Source organism: Bombina bombina, chromosome 4 (assembly GCF_027579735.1).
Source record: "Bombina bombina isolate aBomBom1 chromosome 4, aBomBom1.pri, whole genome shotgun sequence".
NCBI lineage: Eukaryota > Metazoa > Chordata > Amphibia > Anura > Bombinatoridae > Bombina > Bombina bombina.
The window spans coordinates 588,660,066-588,679,511 of record NC_069502.1 but is presented as its reverse complement, the minus strand read 5'-3'; the positions used below and the strand labels follow the sequence as shown (position 1 = coordinate 588,679,511).

Here is a 19,446-nt window from a genome sequence, read left to right as displayed (position 1 = left end):
CGGGCCACAACTCGAGGAAAAAGCGGTAATTGAGGAAAAAGATATATGGGTTTGAACTTCCAGGGCACTTGGAAGTTTGGGGATCCCTCGACCCATACCAGGGTAGCTTGGTATTGAGACGGGACACCATGAGATTTATCTCCGGTGTCCCCCACTTGCTGCATATCTCTGCAAACAAGGAAGGATTGCCTGCTGAGAAAATCCACCTCCCAGTTGTCCACACCCGGAATGTGGATTGCTGATAGCGAACAGCTGTAGGCCTCCGCCCACTCCAGAATCTGAGATACTTCCTTCATCGCCAAGGAACTTATCATTCCCCCCTGATGGTTGATGTAAGCCACCAAGGATATATTGTCTGATTGGAATCTGATAAACCCAGAAGTGGCCAAGCCTTCAAGGCATTGAAGATTGCCTGTAGATCCAAAATTGATTGGGAAGGGGGACACCTCCTGCATCCACAAACCCTGTGCCTTCCTGGCACCCCAAACAGCTCCCCATCCAGATAGGCTTGTGTCCGTAGTCACAATCTCCCAGGATGGTCTCCTATCGTGACGAAAGGCAAAGAATGACTGGGGTAATGAGGAAGTGGGAGGGATATTTAAGTCTTTGGCTGGGGTGTCTTATTTCCCAACAGTATGGAATGAAGCCGTGGACTCTCCCTATCTTAGGAAGGAAAAATAAATAACTGAATTTTACATATAAATATAACTGTGGAGAATGTCATTTATTGGAATGGAGATATTTTATTTATTTAATTTTTTGTGCTTGCTATTAGTTTTTTTTTCTACTTAGAATCCTAAATTTCAGAAGTTGTAACAATAACTTTGTAATAATTTCGCAATTGAGTGCAGTTTACGAAAAAAGGAACATAAACATAAGATTACCACCTTCTTAAGTTTTTAAAAAAAGCCAGTCAGTCAATTTGTCTACATAAACAAATGAATGATACAAAAATGCTTATAAAAAAGGATAACATTTATCAATTGGTCCATCCTGTATTGACAAATAGTTATGCCAATAAGGCGATCATTCAGGAGACAAATTTCTCGCTATAAGGATCTAGATTGAAAATGTTTAAAAAACTGTTGTCATAATGTGGCTCTACTGCTTCTCATCTGGCCCCAGATCTGAACCATGCATTAGCCTCTTTCTCAATCTTTACACAATTTCATATTCTTGTACCTAGCTTATTCATATAGCTGAAAAGACTGCATGTGTGTTCCTAGGTGAATTTATATGTAGGTTTGCTGTACTTATCCTGCTAAAGAAATACTCCTAGCAAGCTTACCTATGCAGATATACTGTATAAACTTCTGCTTCTATTAATAGAATCTTCAATGTCTGCTTACTGGTCCTGGTTCATAAAGTAAAACATTTTTTTTTTTTTTTTATAGGACTCTAATGTGATCCCTCATTAAAAAAAAAAAAAAAAAAAAAAAAAAAAAAAAAACACGTCTCTGCTCTAGATCAGTTCTGCCAGCTCCTCACCCAAAAAGGAGAAAGCTGCAAAAATGTATCTTTCAACATTCAAAATAAGATAATATACACCTGTGTACAAATTAAACAAACAAGAACTGCAGGGAATAATAGATCAAACTACACTTGTGAATGGCAGACATCACTACTCTACAATTAACATTATTTTTAACAATTGTCAAAAGATGCAATTACCTAATGCTAATGAGCCCGTGGTGCAAAAAAAAAAAAAAAAAAAGTGTATCAAAATACAGTTCTATAACTAAACGGCATATTATGAAGATTATAAAATAAAGCTCTCCTAGATAATGTTCAAGGCTTCTTTTCTGGCAATTCATGCTTTGCCCAGTCGTCAAGACCACCAGCATAATGCTGAACACTAAAAGAAAGAAAAAGAAATACAATAAACATCAAAAGGCAAAATTATGCTTGTTGTTAGAAAATATTTTCAGTTAGTTACAATTAAATGCTGTATTGTTTTCACTCTTAGTGCTTTGGTCCCAAAATGATTAAATTAAACTACATTAATTAAAACAAAATGCATATGTATTATCATAATTAAACCCAATATATCACATTGAATGCTTACACAGCTAAAATTATCATCGAGTAATGCATAATCCGGATACATACACACATTCAAAAAGTAATAATAAAATCAAACAATGAGCATAAAATAGAGCACTATGGAGACGTCTCCTACATTACAAGGGTATATAAACAGAAAATCTGTGTTGTAAAACACAAAGCCGTGTGAAAACAGTTACTCAGAAAAATACAACATACAACACCTCAGAGGACAACCCAGAACTATTAGCAGGGCACTTTTGTCATGATGTAACATGAGGATCTATGTAGTTGCCTGAGAAACTATAAAAACAACTGGCTGTACAAACATGATTTAACCCTTTCGTGACAGGGTTAAAGTGTCTACATCGGAACACCTGTTCCGATGTAGACAAATTGAAACTACGCGATCGTGCATACGATCGCGAGATTTCAATTATTGGATCGCATCTGGGGGGCGTCCCTACAACCCTAGGAACGCCCTCCAGACCGCGATCAAGTCCTTGAAGCGCAGAAGGCTTCAGGACAGCCGTTTGATATGACGTTCTATTCCGTCATAACGGCTTTAAAGCCCAGTGTAAATATGACGGAATAGAACGGCATAACGGCGTTAAAAGGTTAAATGAGGCGAATAAAAGAGTAACCATATGTATAGAGAAGTGCTATAAATGAACAATCCACTTCTTTGTTTTATGTGGATGAATTGCCCAGAGCGCTTATCTTTGTGCACAAATGTATTCCGTTCAAGCAAATACATAGTAAATATCTGCTGGAGTCTCAGATAAGTTACAAATGTAACATTGACACTCAAAGAAAGATCGCAACTCTGTATTTTCATATTCACCACAGAGTGCGTTTTGAGTGCTGAAATCCCTGTCGTCTTCTTAGATTTAGAAGATATTTTGCTTTAAGGGTCTGCACCAATAGCCTAATATTTACTGGTAATTCTTATACTTTTTCTTTAAAAGTTCCTTTCATTTTTTGAAGTTTATTATACTGTATATTCTAAAGCAAAAAAAAGGTTGATGAATTATGTTTCTGGATATTTTTACAATATTTATGTAGACCAATTAAATAAGTAAATTAAAATAGTTTTGCTATATGAAATTTGATCTTAGAACATTATGTATATACAAAACAATGTTACAGATTTATTGTAAAGTCTACAGATATTATTTCTTAAACTTTGAATAGTTTAGCAGAGACAACAGTATTACTACAGCTCAGCAACTTGTTGTAGGGGAAAACAAAAAACCTCACCTGGTAAAACCTAAAGAAACAGCTGTGTCCAATGCTTTCTTGCTCCGAATTCCAGCCAAACAGGAAAAGACAAGTGTATCGGACTTTATTGGCATTTTCGTTTGATATTTCTCTTCAAAGTCTTTAGGGTCCATTTGCAATGCTTGCACTAGGTCACCCACTAAATGTTAAAAAAACATGTGAGACAGGATAAACCGACTTAAATGGACTGCAAAGACACCAATGAAATGTTCCCTTAAATCATTACCATTCACAAATACATGCTATATTATCCTATTTCTCACCTCAGATCCCTCTTCACACAACTGCTCCATCTGTACTACATTTAGCACCGAAGCTCACCTGCTCTGTAAACCATGTTCTACATTAGATGGCAGGTTGCCCGCTACCCTTTGTAGTAAAGTAATTATAACCCTGTTATTATACCCCCAATATCATTGCATTGTGGAATATGCTAGCAGCTTGTGTTTTCGTTCTCTGATCACTTACATGGTATATTGAATGAGTCCCGGATAACCCCATATTCCTTGACTTCCCATGGCTCCCGGACATCAATAAGAAAGGTGCTCTCTTTTTTAAGTAAGTCTTTAAGCTCTTCATATTTGATGGTTTCTGATAGGCTGGAGGAAAATCCACGAAAAATCACAATTTGTGGACTCAGAACTAAAATAGAATAAATGTTGGGATAATTCTAGGTGGATATGGCACAACACAGCTTTAGGGTTGCTTTTATATTTTTAAAAACTTTAATTCCAAGTAGTGTTTTGTTTTGCTTGCTTTTTATTAAACAAAAAGCATACTTAAACTTCAATGAATCCATACAAAACACAGCATATAAAGTGATAAACAGTCTAGTGTTCTTTGTAAGCATAGATGCATAATGTCAATGTCACACATGCAACTTAAACCATTGATTCAAAATGCCAATTCTTTTATGCAAGCATAATTAGAACTCTGGAGTTATGCAGAGTCTAACATTATACCATGTACTCAAGGCACTTTTTGACAATTTCATAAAACCCTTGGTTAAAAACTTCTTTTGAGGGTGAGAACAGCATTTGTACTTTGGTTCAGTGCTGATACAGGTATATGAGTACATATAAGTACTTATTGGATAAAATAAATAATTACAAGAGGAGTGATATTAATGATTACACTTGGAATTACAAACATGGCACATAGGCCTTGAATGCAGAATATTATATTTTGCTCCTATTTTCAGTTAAAAAATGTAACACAAATCTGCTAAATCGCCTATAAACCTTTATGTCAGGTAAATGGCACTAAAAGTTTCTAGTACAGAAACGCAGGATACAATAGGCTCAATACCCCTAAGTAGTAGCTCATAGTTGGAGCTGTAGTCCATAATAGACATACACAGTGTATATTTATCATTTAAGTGCCAAGTGAAGTGATCTTTCTGGAACTGAATAAAAAGTGACATTTATCCAAGCAGTGCATAATGGGAGTCTACAGTGGACAATACATGTATGTATGTATGTATGTATGTATGTATGTATGTATGTATGTATGTATGTATGTATGTATGTATATATATATATATATATATATATATATATATATATATATATATATATATATATATATATATATATATAATCTTGTGAGTGCCTATATAGAAGATTAACTTTGGCCCCTAAAAAAAAATAAAAAAAATTAATGGGGCCAAATTAATAATTTACGTAATAAACAAGGGAGGGCCAGATTAAACTATTTTGAGGACCTCATATGGCACCAGGGCCAGTACTTTGAGACCACTGGTTTAGGTGATAGTAAAGGTGAATTTTTAAAGCCTACTTTTCTGTAGCATATGGCTTTAAAATGCATCACCTTTAAAGCAATTCACTACAATCACCTTTTGAATAAGCCTCCTGGCACCCCCAAGCCAGAAGCAATTTTTCCCTTCTTCTGTACAAGGACAGGTCAGACAACGAGAAGTTTACTGACTGCCCTGATCAACTACTTGAGGGATTGCTCAAAAAAAAAAAAAAGCCTATGGTCTTAACACACATAATATTGATATTTTATTGCCCCCTGCATATAATGCTAAGATATACTGGAAAGAAACTCCATAAAAGAGGACAATAAAAAAATTTGATTTTTTCTGAGTGCTTAGTAAGTCAAATTGTAGGGTTAAAAATAAACAAAATCAGTCTCTTTAGTAGAAGACAAATGTCAGTTCTGATTAATTTCTATTTTTTTCTACTACATTAGACCAGTACCATAACCAGGAATAAAGTAACCATCCATAGAGTTCAATTAAAACAAAAAAACTGAATCTAAAGATTAGAGATTACCTTTGGTATTATCCACCCTTGGCACCATATATAACTGAAAATTAAAGGAACACTAAAAACCTTGTAAACAAAAAGCATTTCTGTTGTCTTGCAATAGACCAGTGATTTGCAACCTTTTTTTTTGCCAAGGCACACTTTTTTACATAAAAAAATCCTGCGGCACACCACCATCCCAAAATTTTACAAAATCACATGTAGCCTAATACAGGAGAGATATAGATAGATATACACACACACTGTACTGTGCTGTCATGCCATGCCTCCTACAAACTATACGTGACATATTGACATTAATTCACAAACAATCATAATGATTGTCTGTGAATGAATGTCAATGTCATGATTGTAAATGATGCCTGATGAGCCTGTCACATACCTCCCAATATTTCAAAATTTGAAAGAGGGACACCCCCGCACTGTTGTCAGTCTGCTGCGGCACACCTGAGGATCTCTCACGGCACACTGGTTGAAAAACACTGCAATAGACTATATGCAGCCAAGTGTAAATAGTTTAAAAACAATTAACATCTTGTTTCAATAGTCAACCTCCACCTACCACAAGTCCTATTTGGAGAGATTGGAGAAGACAAGGCTAGCCAATGTTATTGTTAGCAAAACTGCATTACTATGCAGTTCACGCTCTGATAACCCCTGCTTCGGGCCAATTACTGAGATATATGTAAAAGGGTTAATAATAATCCGCCTCCTATTCCTAACATTAGTTGTATTTTATTTAGTAGTAGGACATGAAAAGGAGAAAAGCTTGTCGAGTGCTAGGTAGTGACATAAGTTACAATGGGGAAATTGTACACAGTATATATATATATATATATATATATATATATATATATATATATATATATATATATATATATATATATATATACACACATTAAATAAGTATAAAAGGATATACACAATTACACAAGCCCTTTGTTTCTTCAATGCTACCATAGACAGATAAGCACAAAATATTTTGTTAAAAGATTTAGGATGCCCCTATAATTTTTATCTGTGACAGTTTTGCCTCTAATTATTTGGCCCTCCATCAGACTATGTGTGGAGTATGTTCCACTAAGAAAGACAGAAAAAAATAGCCTGTAAACAATAAAGGTGAAAACCTTAGCACCACTAATTTCCCAACTTCAGTGTTATGGAATAGAACATATTATCTAAAGTTACAAGATCATGTATATAAAGGTCATACTTACAAAAGGTAAGAATTTTCCAGGGTTATAAAATTTGCATACACCCATATGATCTAGAAAAAAAAAAAGTTCTTACACACACGGGTGTATATATCACAATAATAGATAATGCATACATTAACATGTATGATAAGAAAATTATGAGGGGCAGAAAACAACGTAAAGCAAAGTTCTAGAACTTAAATATGATGTGCAGGAAATATTTATTCGCCTATAGGAAGTAATGGAGCTCCCTGGAAAGGGAAACTTCCCTGGGTAGGACGAAGTTAGCAGTAAGCGCACATTTTAACCCTTTGAGTGCCAAGCACTTTCCCACCTGGGTGCTAAGCTGTTTTAAGTTTTTTTTATTATATATATTTTTTCAGATCCCCAAGACTTACACTGTATGAAAGGTTAGACGATTACCTTTCCAATGGTGGGTCTTGGGGGTCTGTAGCTGCTTAGATGCCTGCGATTCCTATACTTAACATTGTAATTTTTAAATAAAGTTGTGCAGTGAGGTCATTGCACGTGGCGTTACTGCGCATTACGTGAACCCCCGGCAATGCCTGTCACTATATGTGTGGCCCCATCGCCGGGGTAGGAGCCCCCAGATATCCCTCAAGGTGGGAGAGTGCTAGCGATGGCTCTGAGCCGTCGTTAGCACCTAAGTGGGAAACTCTGCGATGGCTCTGAGCCGTCGTTAGCACCCAAGTGGGAAACTCTGTGATGGCTCAGAGTCGTTAGCACTGAAAGGGTTAAATATTAAATCCTGCATCAAAAACAAATCACATTGTGCTGCTTTCTGCATATAGTATCTTACAATCGCCTCCATTATCATATGCATTTTTTTTTTGGTATTAAAGGGGCAGTAAAGTCCAAAATAATCTCTCATGATTTAAATAGGACATTAATTTTAAACAACTTTCCAATTTACTTTTATCACCAAATTTGCTTTGTTCTCTTGGTATTCTTAGTTGAAAGCTAAACCTAGGTAGGCTCACATGCTAATTTCTTAGACCTTGAAAGTCACCTCTTATGTGAATGCTTTTTGACAGTTGTTCACCACTTGAGGATTTTAGTTCATGCGTCATAGATAACATTGTGCTCACGCACGTGAAGTTACCTGGGAGTAAGCACTGATTGGCTAAAATGCAAGTAAAAAGAACTGAAATAAGGGGGAAGTTTGCAGAGGCTTAGATACAAGGTAATGACAGAGGCAAAAAGTGTATTAAAACTATGTTGGTTATGCAAAACTGGGGAATGTGTACTAATGGGATTATCAATCTTTTCAAACAACAATTCTGGTGTTGACTGTCCCTTTAAGTATTTTGTCACAACCTCCCCACCTTTTAGTATGCGGGAGGGGGGTGGGTGGGAAATTGTGAGATCTTTAAGGCAGAAATATTTAAATAATTACACTTGGATTTGAAAGGCTATTTAATACATGCCCATGTTCAGCCCATTTGAAAATAAAACAATTACGCTTTGTATTTTGCACTTATAAGTACGAAGTTCTATGTGTTTTTTGCACATCCAGTAAACTTAAAGGGACAGTCAACACCAGAACCTGTTGTTTTTAAAATAGATATTCACTTAATTACCCATTCCCCAGTTTTGCATAACCAACACAGTTATAATACAATTTTTACCTCTGTGATTACCTTGTATCTAAGCCTCTGCAGACGGCCCCCTTATTTCAGTTCTTTTGACAGACTTGCATTTTAGCCTATCAGTGTTCACTCCTTTGTAAATTCATGAGCTCAATGTTATCTATATGAAACACATGAACCAACACCCTCTACTGGTAAAAAACTGTCAAATGCAGAGGCAGCCTTCAAGGTGTAAAGGCTGTGACACACTGCAAGCGGAGCGACGCGAGGCAAAGCAGCTGCTTCGCTCCGCATCGCTTCTGAAGTTCAATTATTTCATCTCTGAGTGCTTAGCTACCCGCCCTGACGCAGCAGAGTGCTCAGAGATGAAAAGGCAGGACACACTGAGCGCACACAGCTGCAACTACACGCTGCGCACCGCTCCGCTTGCAGTGTGTCACAGCCTTAAGAAATTAGCATATGAACCGTCTAGGTTTAGCTTTCAACTAAGAATAAAAAGAACACAAAGCAAAATTGGTGCTAAAAGTAAATTAGAAAGTTGTTTAAAATTACATGCCCTATCTGAATCATAAGTTTTTTGTTGTTTTTACTTGACTGTCCCTATAAATTTATATTTTCCCTTGTGCACTTTTGTAATGTATGCATCTCCTTCCCATATGAAAATGCTGAGTATACATCCCTTAGTGAGACGCCATCTTCACAGAATAAAACACAGCTTTAAATAATTCCACCCGGAAAAAATAAGCACTGGCAAGAATTCTTAGGTAATCTCCCCAGCCCAGAGACCTTAAGATAATAGGGAAAACGCCAAATACCACCAGGTCATGACATAGAACCTTAAGTTACAAACTTTTTGAGTACCTGAGAGGGATATTGTATAGGGCTTACAAAAAAGATACAATTGCACTTAACCTCTGTACGTCACTAGCACAACAAAGTGCAAAAAACAAACTGCAGCTTCGTTACATTCATCTTATACAGAGGGCAAGATTTATCAAAGTGAGAATAAGAAAATTCTCACATTTGTCGTCAGAAAAACCTTCACAAACTATATCACCATATTTATGAAAGCTTATGCGCCAATAAAATCGCAACTTTTCATATGTGCGAGTGAAATGACATTTTCGCAAGAAAACTAGGATCAGCCATTCGCTTGACATTGCAAAAAAGTTTTGCCCCAAAAATGTCTCTAGAATTTTGATAAATACTGGCGACAATTTTGAGTTCACACATTGTGAACTATTGCGAAAATAATCACAACTTTGTAGGCAAATTTTTTTTGGGGCTTGATAAATTTTGCCCAGAGTGTAAAATATTTCTTTAAAACACAGTTCAGTCGTCCTAGTAGAATATATTTTCTAAATATGGCTTCTCTACCTACTTTACCATTCTAAACCCATCAGACTTATATAACTCACAGCTATAAGTGATTGTTACACTAAAATAGCTTACAACTATGTATGTACCCAAAGCTCTCACCCTGGCGGTGTACGAGCCTGCCCTGCACCACATGGTGCACATGTCGGGCACACAGCGTTCTCAAGGACACACCAAACAAGCTCAGCCAGGCGGACATTTTTCAGTAATACCGATTTCTCCTTGTAGCAGGGGACACACACCGGAAACCTATTGGACATTAACCAAGAAGTGGAAACTCCCCGGAAGCTCCACTAAAGTTACAGGCGGACTGTTTGCAAGTGACAACTCTTTGACAAGAAGCAAAGGGTAGTGTACATGGTTTTTAACCGTGTATATAAGGCTTATAAGGCTGATATATGAGAACACACACACACACACATATATATATATATATATATATATATATATATCAGCATCAATTAGCCCTCACGTCACATACAGAGCAGCAAGTACATCTTATTGCTATCGAACAAGCTGTTGTGTTCTATAAAACTGTAATAACTATATCGTGTCGTAGTTTTAAGGTCAATAGTGCATCCCTTACATATCTTCAGGCTTCTGTTACGAGTAGTAAACAAATAATGTAGCCAATCGTTTAAAACACACTAAAGCGATAGCTCACAGCGAAAACGTAGCACTAGCAGAAATAAACTCACTGTCTCAGTAACCAGAACCTGTGAAATATCGGCTGCCAGGAAGGGGCTAAACATAGCCTGTGTGCTTTAGGACATGAGCCCTAGCGGCTACCGTAGTTATTTGACGCTTCAGTATTAGCGCTTCTCCGGAACACGTGGGGTTGATTTGGGTACTGGATTTGAGTGCAACATAACTTCTTTCGGGTTTATGCCCGCTGTACAACCGATCCTGGCTTACATTAAGCGGGTAAGGCATGATGAAGTAGCTGCTGCCCAGAGAGCCTCACTGCTTGGCATTGCAGCGTGTTTACCCTGTCTGCTTGTAAGCTACGTCACTGGTACCAGGTGACTAGTTAGTACCAGCCTTTGACAGCACTTCTCTGACACGTACATATGCAATGGTGGTCACCTGGTTTCAGCCTTTTGCAGATCTGTCATATTTAGATTCAGTGAGGGACATCTGCAAGCCTTATACATTTTTGAGTTGTATGTGGGTGCATTTTATATATCACATACACTGCATTGGTGATTCTCCTTGGATGTGTAATCAGTGTTTCCTAATTCAAAGAGAAAAATATAGATATATCTTATGTTTAACCCCTTAATGACCACAGCACTTTTCCATTTTCTGTCCGTTTGGGACCAAGGCTATGTTTACATTTTTGCGGTGTTTGTGTTTAGCTGTAATTTTCCTTCTACTCATTTACTGTACCCACACATATTATTTATAGTTGTTCTCGCCATTAAATGGACTTTCTAAAGATACCATTATTTTCATCATATCTTATAATTTACTATAAAAACAATTATAAAATATGAGGAAAAAATTAAAAAATCACACTTTTCCTAACTTTGACCGCCAAAATCTGTTACACATCTACAACCACCTAAAAACACCCATGCTAAATAGTTTCTACATTTTGTCCTGAGTTTAGAAATACCCAATGTTTACATCTTCTTTGCTTTTTTTGCAAGTTATAGGGAATTAAATACAAGTAGCACTTTGCTATTTCCAAACCATTTTTTTTTCAAAATTAGCGCTAGTTACATTACATTGTAACACTGATATCTTCCAGGAATCCCTGAATATGCATTGACATGTGTGTATATATATATATATATATATATATATATATATATATATATATATATATATATTAGAAGACATCCTAAAGTATTGATCTAGGCCCATTTTGGTATATTTAATGCCACCATTTCACCTCCAAATGCAATCAAATAAAAAAATATCGTTCACTTTTTCACAAACTTTAGGTTTCTCACTGAAATTATTTACAACTTGTGCAATTATGGCATAAATGGTTGTAAATGCTTTTTTGGGATCCCCTTTGTTCAGAAATAGCAGGCATATATGGCTTTGGCATTGCTTTTTGGTAATTAGAAGGCCGCTAAATGCCACTGCGCACCACACGTTTACTATGCCCAGCAGTGAAGGGGTTAATTAGGGAGCTTCTAGGGTTAATTTTAGCTTTAGTGTAGTATACAACCCCAAGTATTGATCTAGGCCCATCTTGGTATATTTTATGCCACCATTTTACTGCCAAATACCATTAAATTAAAAAAAAAAAGTTACATTTTTCACAATTTTAGGTTTCTCACTGAAATTATTTACAAACAGCTTGTGCAATTATGGCACAAATGGTTGTAAATGCTTCTCTGGGATTCCCTTTGTTCAGAAATAGCAGACCTATATGGCTTTGGCGTTGCTTTTTGGTAATTAGAAGTCCGCTAAATGCCGCTGTGCATCACACGTGTATTATGTCTAGCAGTGAAGGGGTTAATTAGGGAGCTTGTATGGAGCTTGCAGGGTTAATTTTAGCTTTAGTGTAGAGATCAGCCTCCCACCTGACACATCACACCCCCTGATCCCTCCCAAACAGCTCTCTTCCCTCCACCACCCCACAATTGTCCCCGCCATCTTAAGTACTGGCAGAAAGTCTGCCAGTACTAAAATAAAAGGTATTTTTTTAAAATAATTTTTTTAGCATATTTACATATGCTGCTGTGTAGGATCCCCCCTTAGCCCCCAATCTCTCTGAACCCCCCCTCCAAGCAGCTCTTTAACCCTCCCCCTCTACCTTATTGGGAGCCATCTTGGGTACTGGCAGCTGATAGATAATTTTTTTCTGTAGTAGACCAACCCCCCCACCCCTCCCAGATCCTTTAGATTTTTTATTTACCCATTCCCTCCCCCCTTTCTCCCACTTATTACAATGAAATTTTTCTGTAGTGTAGCGGTTCACACCCGCTCCCGCCCCGTGCACGCGCGTGCGTCCGTGCTCGCCCCCGGGGACCCCAACCACGATCCCGCCCCCCTCTTACAGCAGGCACACATTGATGGCCGCCCACCTGCCTCCCACATCGGCTCCCACCCACCAACGATTGCGACCATCAATGTCCCGTGCAAAGAGGGCCACAGAGTGGCTCTCTCTGCATCGGATGGCTAAGAAGAGTTATTGCAGAATGCCTCAATATCGAGGCATCACTGCAATAGCCGAAAAGCGTCTGGAAGCGATCAGGATCGCTTCCACTGCTTTCCAAGACCGACGACTTACGGGGTATGTCCTCTGTCATTAAATTTATTTTTTTAAAGGACGTACCCCATACGTCGTCAGTCTTTAAGGGGTTAAAGGGACAGGAAACCCCAATTTTTTTCTTTTGTGATTTGGATAGAACATACAATTTTAATCAATTTTCTAATTTACTTCTATTATCACATTTGCTTCATTCTCTTTTTATTCTTTGCAGTAGTAACAACATCGCACTACTGGCAGCTAGCTGTACACATCTAGTTAGCCAATTACAAGAGACAAATGTGTGCAGGCACTAATCAGCAGCTAGCTCCCACTAGTGTAGGATATGTGCGTATTCTTTTTCAAAATGGGATATCAAGAGAACGAAGCACATTTGAAAATAGAAGTGAATTTAAAAGTGTCTTAAAATTACACACTCTATTTGAATCATGCACGTTTATTTTTTAATTTCTTATCCCTTTAAGTTGTGAGTCACTATAGTGAAAACCAAAGTTTAAAGGGATGGATTTCTCAATGTTTTAAATATCTATATGAAAGAGCAGCATTTTAACATGTTCATAAATTGTTTTGCATAACAAAAATTTAAATACTACTACTGGTCATTGAGTGATATGTACTTCCTGCTAATGCTCATTGGTTAAAGGCACTTCCTTCTAAGACTCCCTAAGGGCAAGATTTATGATGAGGCAACTGCCCTGGTCTGTTGCAGGTTCGCTCATTTGAGCCTGCAACTGATATTTATAAAGTAGTGGTTTAAACCACTGATTCATAAACCCTCTCCACCAATCTGGAGTTGGTGGATAAAAATCCCCCCCCCCCCCCGATTTATTCAACCGGGGTGATTGACAAGCCCTACTCTCACACAATTGGTTGCCTGCGGGTAGGTGGGGATATTGCACAAGTGTTCCCTTGTGCAATGATAAATATTGGGAATACATTTGCCCCAAAATTTGGGATAAGATACAGACAGATTCACAAGATGTGAATCCTGTCCACTCACAAATTGATAAATCTTGCCCGAAGTATTAGTAGGATGTCCCTATACAGCAATAAACATTAGTAGGAACTGCTTAACTAATACTGGTTTGCTAGTTTAATGTGAAACTTTTATTTCATATAGATGTCAGATAATTGTTGAGTACACTGTCCCTTTAGGATTTTGTTAATCTTATCATTTAGTGCAGAGAGCTATGGCTCACTAACACTCATGCCAACGTTAACACCAATTCTGGCACAGTAATTTTTTTAAATTTTTTTTTTTAGCTTCAGCTAATTTTATTCTGCCTTCCAATTCAGCTTGTATTGTGTTGATTGCTTGCATAGGGATGAATGTCTTCTCTTGCTGTCCCCTTAAAAAGTGATGGTAAATCCAAGTGTATAACAAACGCTAGGATTCACTATCACTAAAAATAAACATTAGTTTCTGTGATCGTTTCCTAAAAAACAATGTTAAACTCACCCTATATGTAAGGCAAGTATATCGCTAACTGTGGCCGGACTGACTGACATTTGTGTGAAGGATAATATTCCGACAGACAAATGGCCGTCGGATAGCAGTCTGGCCACGAGATGGATAGATAAGGATAGATACAGATCGAAAGATAGGCAGATAGATAAGGATTGAAAAATAAACAAATAGATAGACAGCACGTCGCTGGGAGATGGGAACCATGGCTAGGTTCCCAGAGGTGGTTGCGGTGCCCAAGGCTCTGATTAGAACAGAGCACTCTAGAGCGTATCTGCCCTCGGCCGACGTCGGAATACAGTCTCTCGGATATATGTCTGACGGACAAATGTGCTTCGGCATTCTGTCCGTCAGCGTTTTGTCCGAGCACCTCGCTAACACAGCGCCTCCAGCCGCCCAAGGCACATCGCTCTTCTCCAATGAGGTGACGTTTCCACCTCTAGACCCATAGCCGTGTTAGGATGTCAGTTGACACGCACGGATATTGGTTTAGAGGTGGAAACGTCACTTCATTGAAGAAAGCGATGTGCCGTGGGTAGCGATCTTCATTCCTTACAGATAGGGTAAGTTTATCATTGTCTTTTACTAAACAATGACAGAAACTAATGTTTATTTTTAGTGATGGTAAATACTAGCGTTTGTTATACGCTTGGGTTTACCATCACTTTAATTGTCTTATGTTTTTTTTTTTGTTTTTTTTTTATTCAGCTAGGTTTCCTTATGCAAGTTGGAGGGTAGTAGGTTCAAGAGTAATCTCCATATGCATGTCTTTACAGTAAGGGTAGTTGATTCATGGAATAGACTTCCCATAAAGGAAGGATACATACTGTTCGATCTGCTGTCAAAATATACTTTGTTGGAAGGATACTTCTGTTTAATTGCCTTGCTTGATAAGTTCCCAGCACGTGCACAGTGCTCCCTGCTGCTATCTTGAAAGTAAGAAGTACCCTTATTTTGGGTACTGTAACATTTCTCTATCTAAGATAACTCTGGAGTGTATTGTTTGTGTTCAGAGCACTCAGAAGTTGTAAAAAAAATAAAGTAAATATCGCTTACAAACAAATGTTTATGCTATGGTATAGACAACAGATACTGCTGATTGGTAGCAAAAATTTCTTCATTTTGCTACTGTGCCAAATCCTACGTCTCACTGGACAATAATTATCAGCCTTGAGTAATATTTTAGTAAAACATAATTAGATTGTAATTTGAGATTAAAAGATTAATTACTAAGGGGGGCAAATTGGATATGAAGCCCCAAACTTAAAAATCAAACCGTAAATATTCATTTATTTTTTTTATTTTTTTTTAATTAAGCCAGAGTCTAAGGCAAAGACAGGATGCTTTGGAGTATTACACCAACCAAACTTGTTCTTTCCTTTCCTTTCTCCGGAAGATGATTAAAAAAGAGGGAGTTCTGTAGCAAGTTGGGAAGTCATAATGCAAATCCAAAATAAAACCAAAAAGCAAAAGATAACAGATGTATGGACTACTGAAAATGTGACCTACTGTGTATCAAAACCTAAATCAATAGTATTAAACAAGTTAGGGACGCCCTAATACGGAAATCTAAGTACTGCCAATATACTATAAAATATTTAAAAAAATATTGCTTCCCTGAATGGAATGTTTCTTATCTTTGCCAGCTATTGCCAAAGTAAAATTAAAAACAGCACAACAAATAGTGACAATATACATATGCATCAAAGAGAAACTAAAAAATAATTCACCAATAGTAACCATATTATGTACTTAATATGGAGAGCATTATATTTACCAAGTTAAAAAATAATGATCGGAGCAATATAATTTAATAATTCTCTATACACAGCATAAAAAGGGGTCACAACACAAAGAAGTATTGTCCATCAGATAGAGTCATTGTCACCCAGAAAATAATTAATTAGTCTAAGCCATAGTATGGGAAGTAACATGAATAGGTCTATGAATGTTAGTAATCCCTTGTGCAAACAAACTACCAAACATAATTATCTGTTGCATCAGTTGCTGACTAATACCAACCGCTTTTTGTGCCGCACCCCAGAAACAAATGCCATTCTGTACCTACCATCTACAATGTGCAAGGTAGAACAATCTTACTAGAAAGGATAAAGTATGAAGCATTGTTAGCAATTCCCTTCAGGTGCTCGCTGCCAGCCCCGGTTGTCCCAAACCGTGTATAGAAGCAGAAAGTGTTGAAAGTGGCTGCGCTGTGTCACCTACAGGGAACCAAGCTGCCCACATCCTCTGAGTCAACCTTGTTGCTTTCACCTCCAAAATAAAAGAGCTCACAATAGTGTAGCAGATTTCAGACAATGTGGTAGGCGCACAAACTGGTTATACTCACGAGATTACAGTTAAAATAAGCCTTTTATTAAAATCATCACAATGGTGTCTTCAGGTGCAGCTTTAGGTTTTATTTAAAACCAATTGTTCCAGAAATTGTTTTAACTTTATGCTCTTGATAAAGGCTTCTTTCAGCCGAAACGTGTTGAGCTGTATTTTAAATAAAACCTGAAGCTGCACCTGAAGACACCTTTGTGATGATTTTAATAAAAGATTTATTTTAACTGCAATCTCGTGAGTATAACCAGTTTGGGCGCCTACCACGTTGTCTGAAATCTGCTACACTATTGTGAGCTCTTTTTTTTTTGGAGGTGAAAGCAACAAGTTTGAATCAGAGGACGTGGGCAGCTTGGCTCCCTGGAGGTGACACAGCGCCGCCACTTTCTCCACCTTCTCTAGGGGCGTGGAGAGAATTGACCACTTCCCTGGTTACCTATAAAGGTAACCTGAACCCATTTCCCTTATCCTCCAAGTTCTGTCCAGCCTTCAGGTGGACAGGACTAGGAGACCATCTCTATGTTCCTGGGCAGTGACAGTGCTGAGCCTACTTACCTATGATTTATCATTTTATATTACCATCTCAAAGTGTTTAAAGTGATGGTAAATCCTAGCGTTTATGAAAAGCTAGGGTTTACCATTGGAACAAATAAAGATGGCTTTTATTAATGAAGTATAAAATACTTTGTGCTGAAAGCTCCTTTATTGGTTCCAAGTGACTCCCTTCACTGAGCTGCTAAGGCAGCCCACCGGCAGAACGCTATCTTCGCTATCTGGCAAAGAGGTGACGTTTCCACCTCTTAGCCAGTAGCCGTGCAGGAAATCCTTTCATTTTCATTGCTGCTTCTGAGATGCTGCATTTAATGGCCAGATATATGAACACAGCTAACCTGGTAAGAAGAGAACTCTGGCTTTGTTACTGGGAAGCTTGTCCCAGATCCAAGATCAATTTATTGTGTTTGTCATTTGAAAGTAACGTTATTTGACTAAGTGCTCAGGAGGTAAGAGTCTTTTTCTTCCTCAGGCACCCATGTTTAATAAGTCACCTTTCTATCTTCACAGATAGAGAAATCAGTATCAGAATTTTAAGGCTTCTTCTAGAAAAGATTCCTTTTGTCTTCCAGATTAGAAAATGCAAACCCAGGCAAGAGGTAAAGACGTGGCAGGTCAACAACATTTTGTCAGAACAAAACGCATTGAAGGTACGCCTGTCCAGTTGTCTTCCAAATTCATGGACATCTGGGCAGAAGTCATCTCGGACAAATGGGTCTTACATATCCTCAAAATGGGCTATTTATTAGACATCAGAAAGAAGCATCCAATTCCTTGCTTTGTAATATCACCACTTCCAGAGAACAATTTAAAAATTCAATCTGTCTTTCATTTTTTTCAGAACCTTTTGAAGCAAAGGCTTATTCAAGAAGTTCCAGCATTTTAGAAATTTCAGGGGTTTTATACTTCTCTATCCTAGTAAAGAAGAAAGACAACTCCTGGATCTCAGATGTTCCTTTCTGGAAGTCAATAAAGTCACAATGGAGTCTGTTATCTCGGTGATGAAAATTGTGGGACTTATCTGTTATCAGTGGATCTAAAACATGCATGCTTTCACATTCCTTTTGCAGAAGCTCACAATTTCTGAGGTTTGCTACAGGAAGACAGCATTTTCATTTCACTGCTCTACCTTTCAGCATCTCTACAGCTCCTTGAGTCAGCACAAAGACCTTAGGCCCCTCTAATTGCAGAATTGAGCATCAGAGGTCTTTTTTGATACATTACCTAGACAAAATTCTTCTCATTTCAAGAGCTATTCAGCAGGTAGATCTTCATAGAGAGCAGTTGCTTCATACTCTGCAGGAGTTCAGATTGTTGGTGAATCTTCAAAAAACTCAACTTCAACTCACACAGTCCATCACTTTCCTGGGGCACAGTTAAATACAAACAGAGCTCTAGTTTCTGTGTCCCCACAGAAAAATCTTTGATAAATTACTTCAAAAGTCTGAAACACACCTGGTGTCTGACAGCTCGGGTCTTGATGCAGATGTTGGGGCACATGGCTTCTCATCTAGTTAGTAGGGTGGGCAAGATGAAGGATGCGTCCTTTCCAGAACCATTTTTGGCATTACCTAAAATCAATTGAGATTACATCAGCACATTCACTTTCTGGTGGATCTAAGAAGTTGTCTACATTGATGTTGAACTTTTCTCAAAGTCTTTCTCTGTTGGAGCCAGATTGGAAAACCATACAAACAGATTCCAGCAAGCTCGACTGGGGAGCTGTCTGTCAGGGAAGATATGCTCAGGGGTCTTGGGCCAAGAATCTTCTGTATCTTCCTGTAAATATTCTAGAAATAAAGGCTGTATTTCAAGCACTTCTTCACTTTCAAAAACAACTACAAGGGAATTCAGTGAAGATCTTGGCAGAAAACATGATGGCCTACATTCATTTTCAGGGAGGAACAAAGAGTCAACAAGTTCTCAAGGAAGTGTCTCCCATCTTTGTCTGGGCCCAAAATATCTGTATGGGTTATCTGCCTCTCATCTTCCAGGTCCACAGAATGTTTAAGCGGATTATCTGAGCCGAGTTCCTTTGTCACAGACAGAGTGGCAAATG

The 19,446-nt window shown here is 37.8% G+C and overlaps 2 protein-coding genes across 5 annotated transcripts in view; one reads left to right on the top strand and one right to left on the bottom strand.

Moving 5' to 3' along the window:
* Nucleotides 1-723: 723 nt before the first annotated feature.
* Nucleotides 724-10,067, bottom strand: TSTD3 (thiosulfate sulfurtransferase like domain containing 3). Of its 3 annotated transcripts, XM_053710573.1 has the most exons (5): nt 9,901-10,067; nt 6,833-6,882; nt 3,793-3,923; nt 3,304-3,463; nt 724-1,855 (listed from the first exon to the last, which is right to left on the bottom strand). In XM_053710573.1, the coding sequence occupies exons 1-5, from the start codon at nt 9,940-9,942 to the stop codon at nt 1,789-1,791; spliced, it is 450 nt and encodes a 149-aa protein (XP_053566548.1). In that variant the 5' UTR covers nt 9,943-10,067; the 3' UTR covers nt 724-1,788. The 3 variants fall into 3 exon arrangements, with proteins under 3 accessions (XP_053566548.1, XP_053566547.1, XP_053566546.1); XM_053710572.1 differs by lacking the exon at nt 6,833-6,882 and having other exon boundaries at nt 3,793-3,966; nt 9,888-10,066; XM_053710571.1 differs by lacking the exon at nt 6,833-6,882 and having other exon boundaries at nt 3,793-3,966; nt 9,901-10,061.
* A 413-nt stretch (nt 10,068-10,480) lies between these two features.
* The window catches only part of USP45 (ubiquitin specific peptidase 45), an 879,557-nt gene continuing 870,591 nt past the window's right edge, over nt 10,481-19,446 (top strand). The window contains exon 1 of one of the 2 annotated variants that reach the window (XM_053710569.1): nt 10,481-10,722. In XM_053710569.1, coding sequence (XP_053566544.1) covers nt 10,684-10,722 — 39 coding nt within the window. In that variant the 5' untranslated portion in view covers nt 10,481-10,683. The remainder of the gene's footprint in view (nt 10,723-19,446) is intronic. The other variant, XM_053710568.1, reaches the window with a different exon arrangement.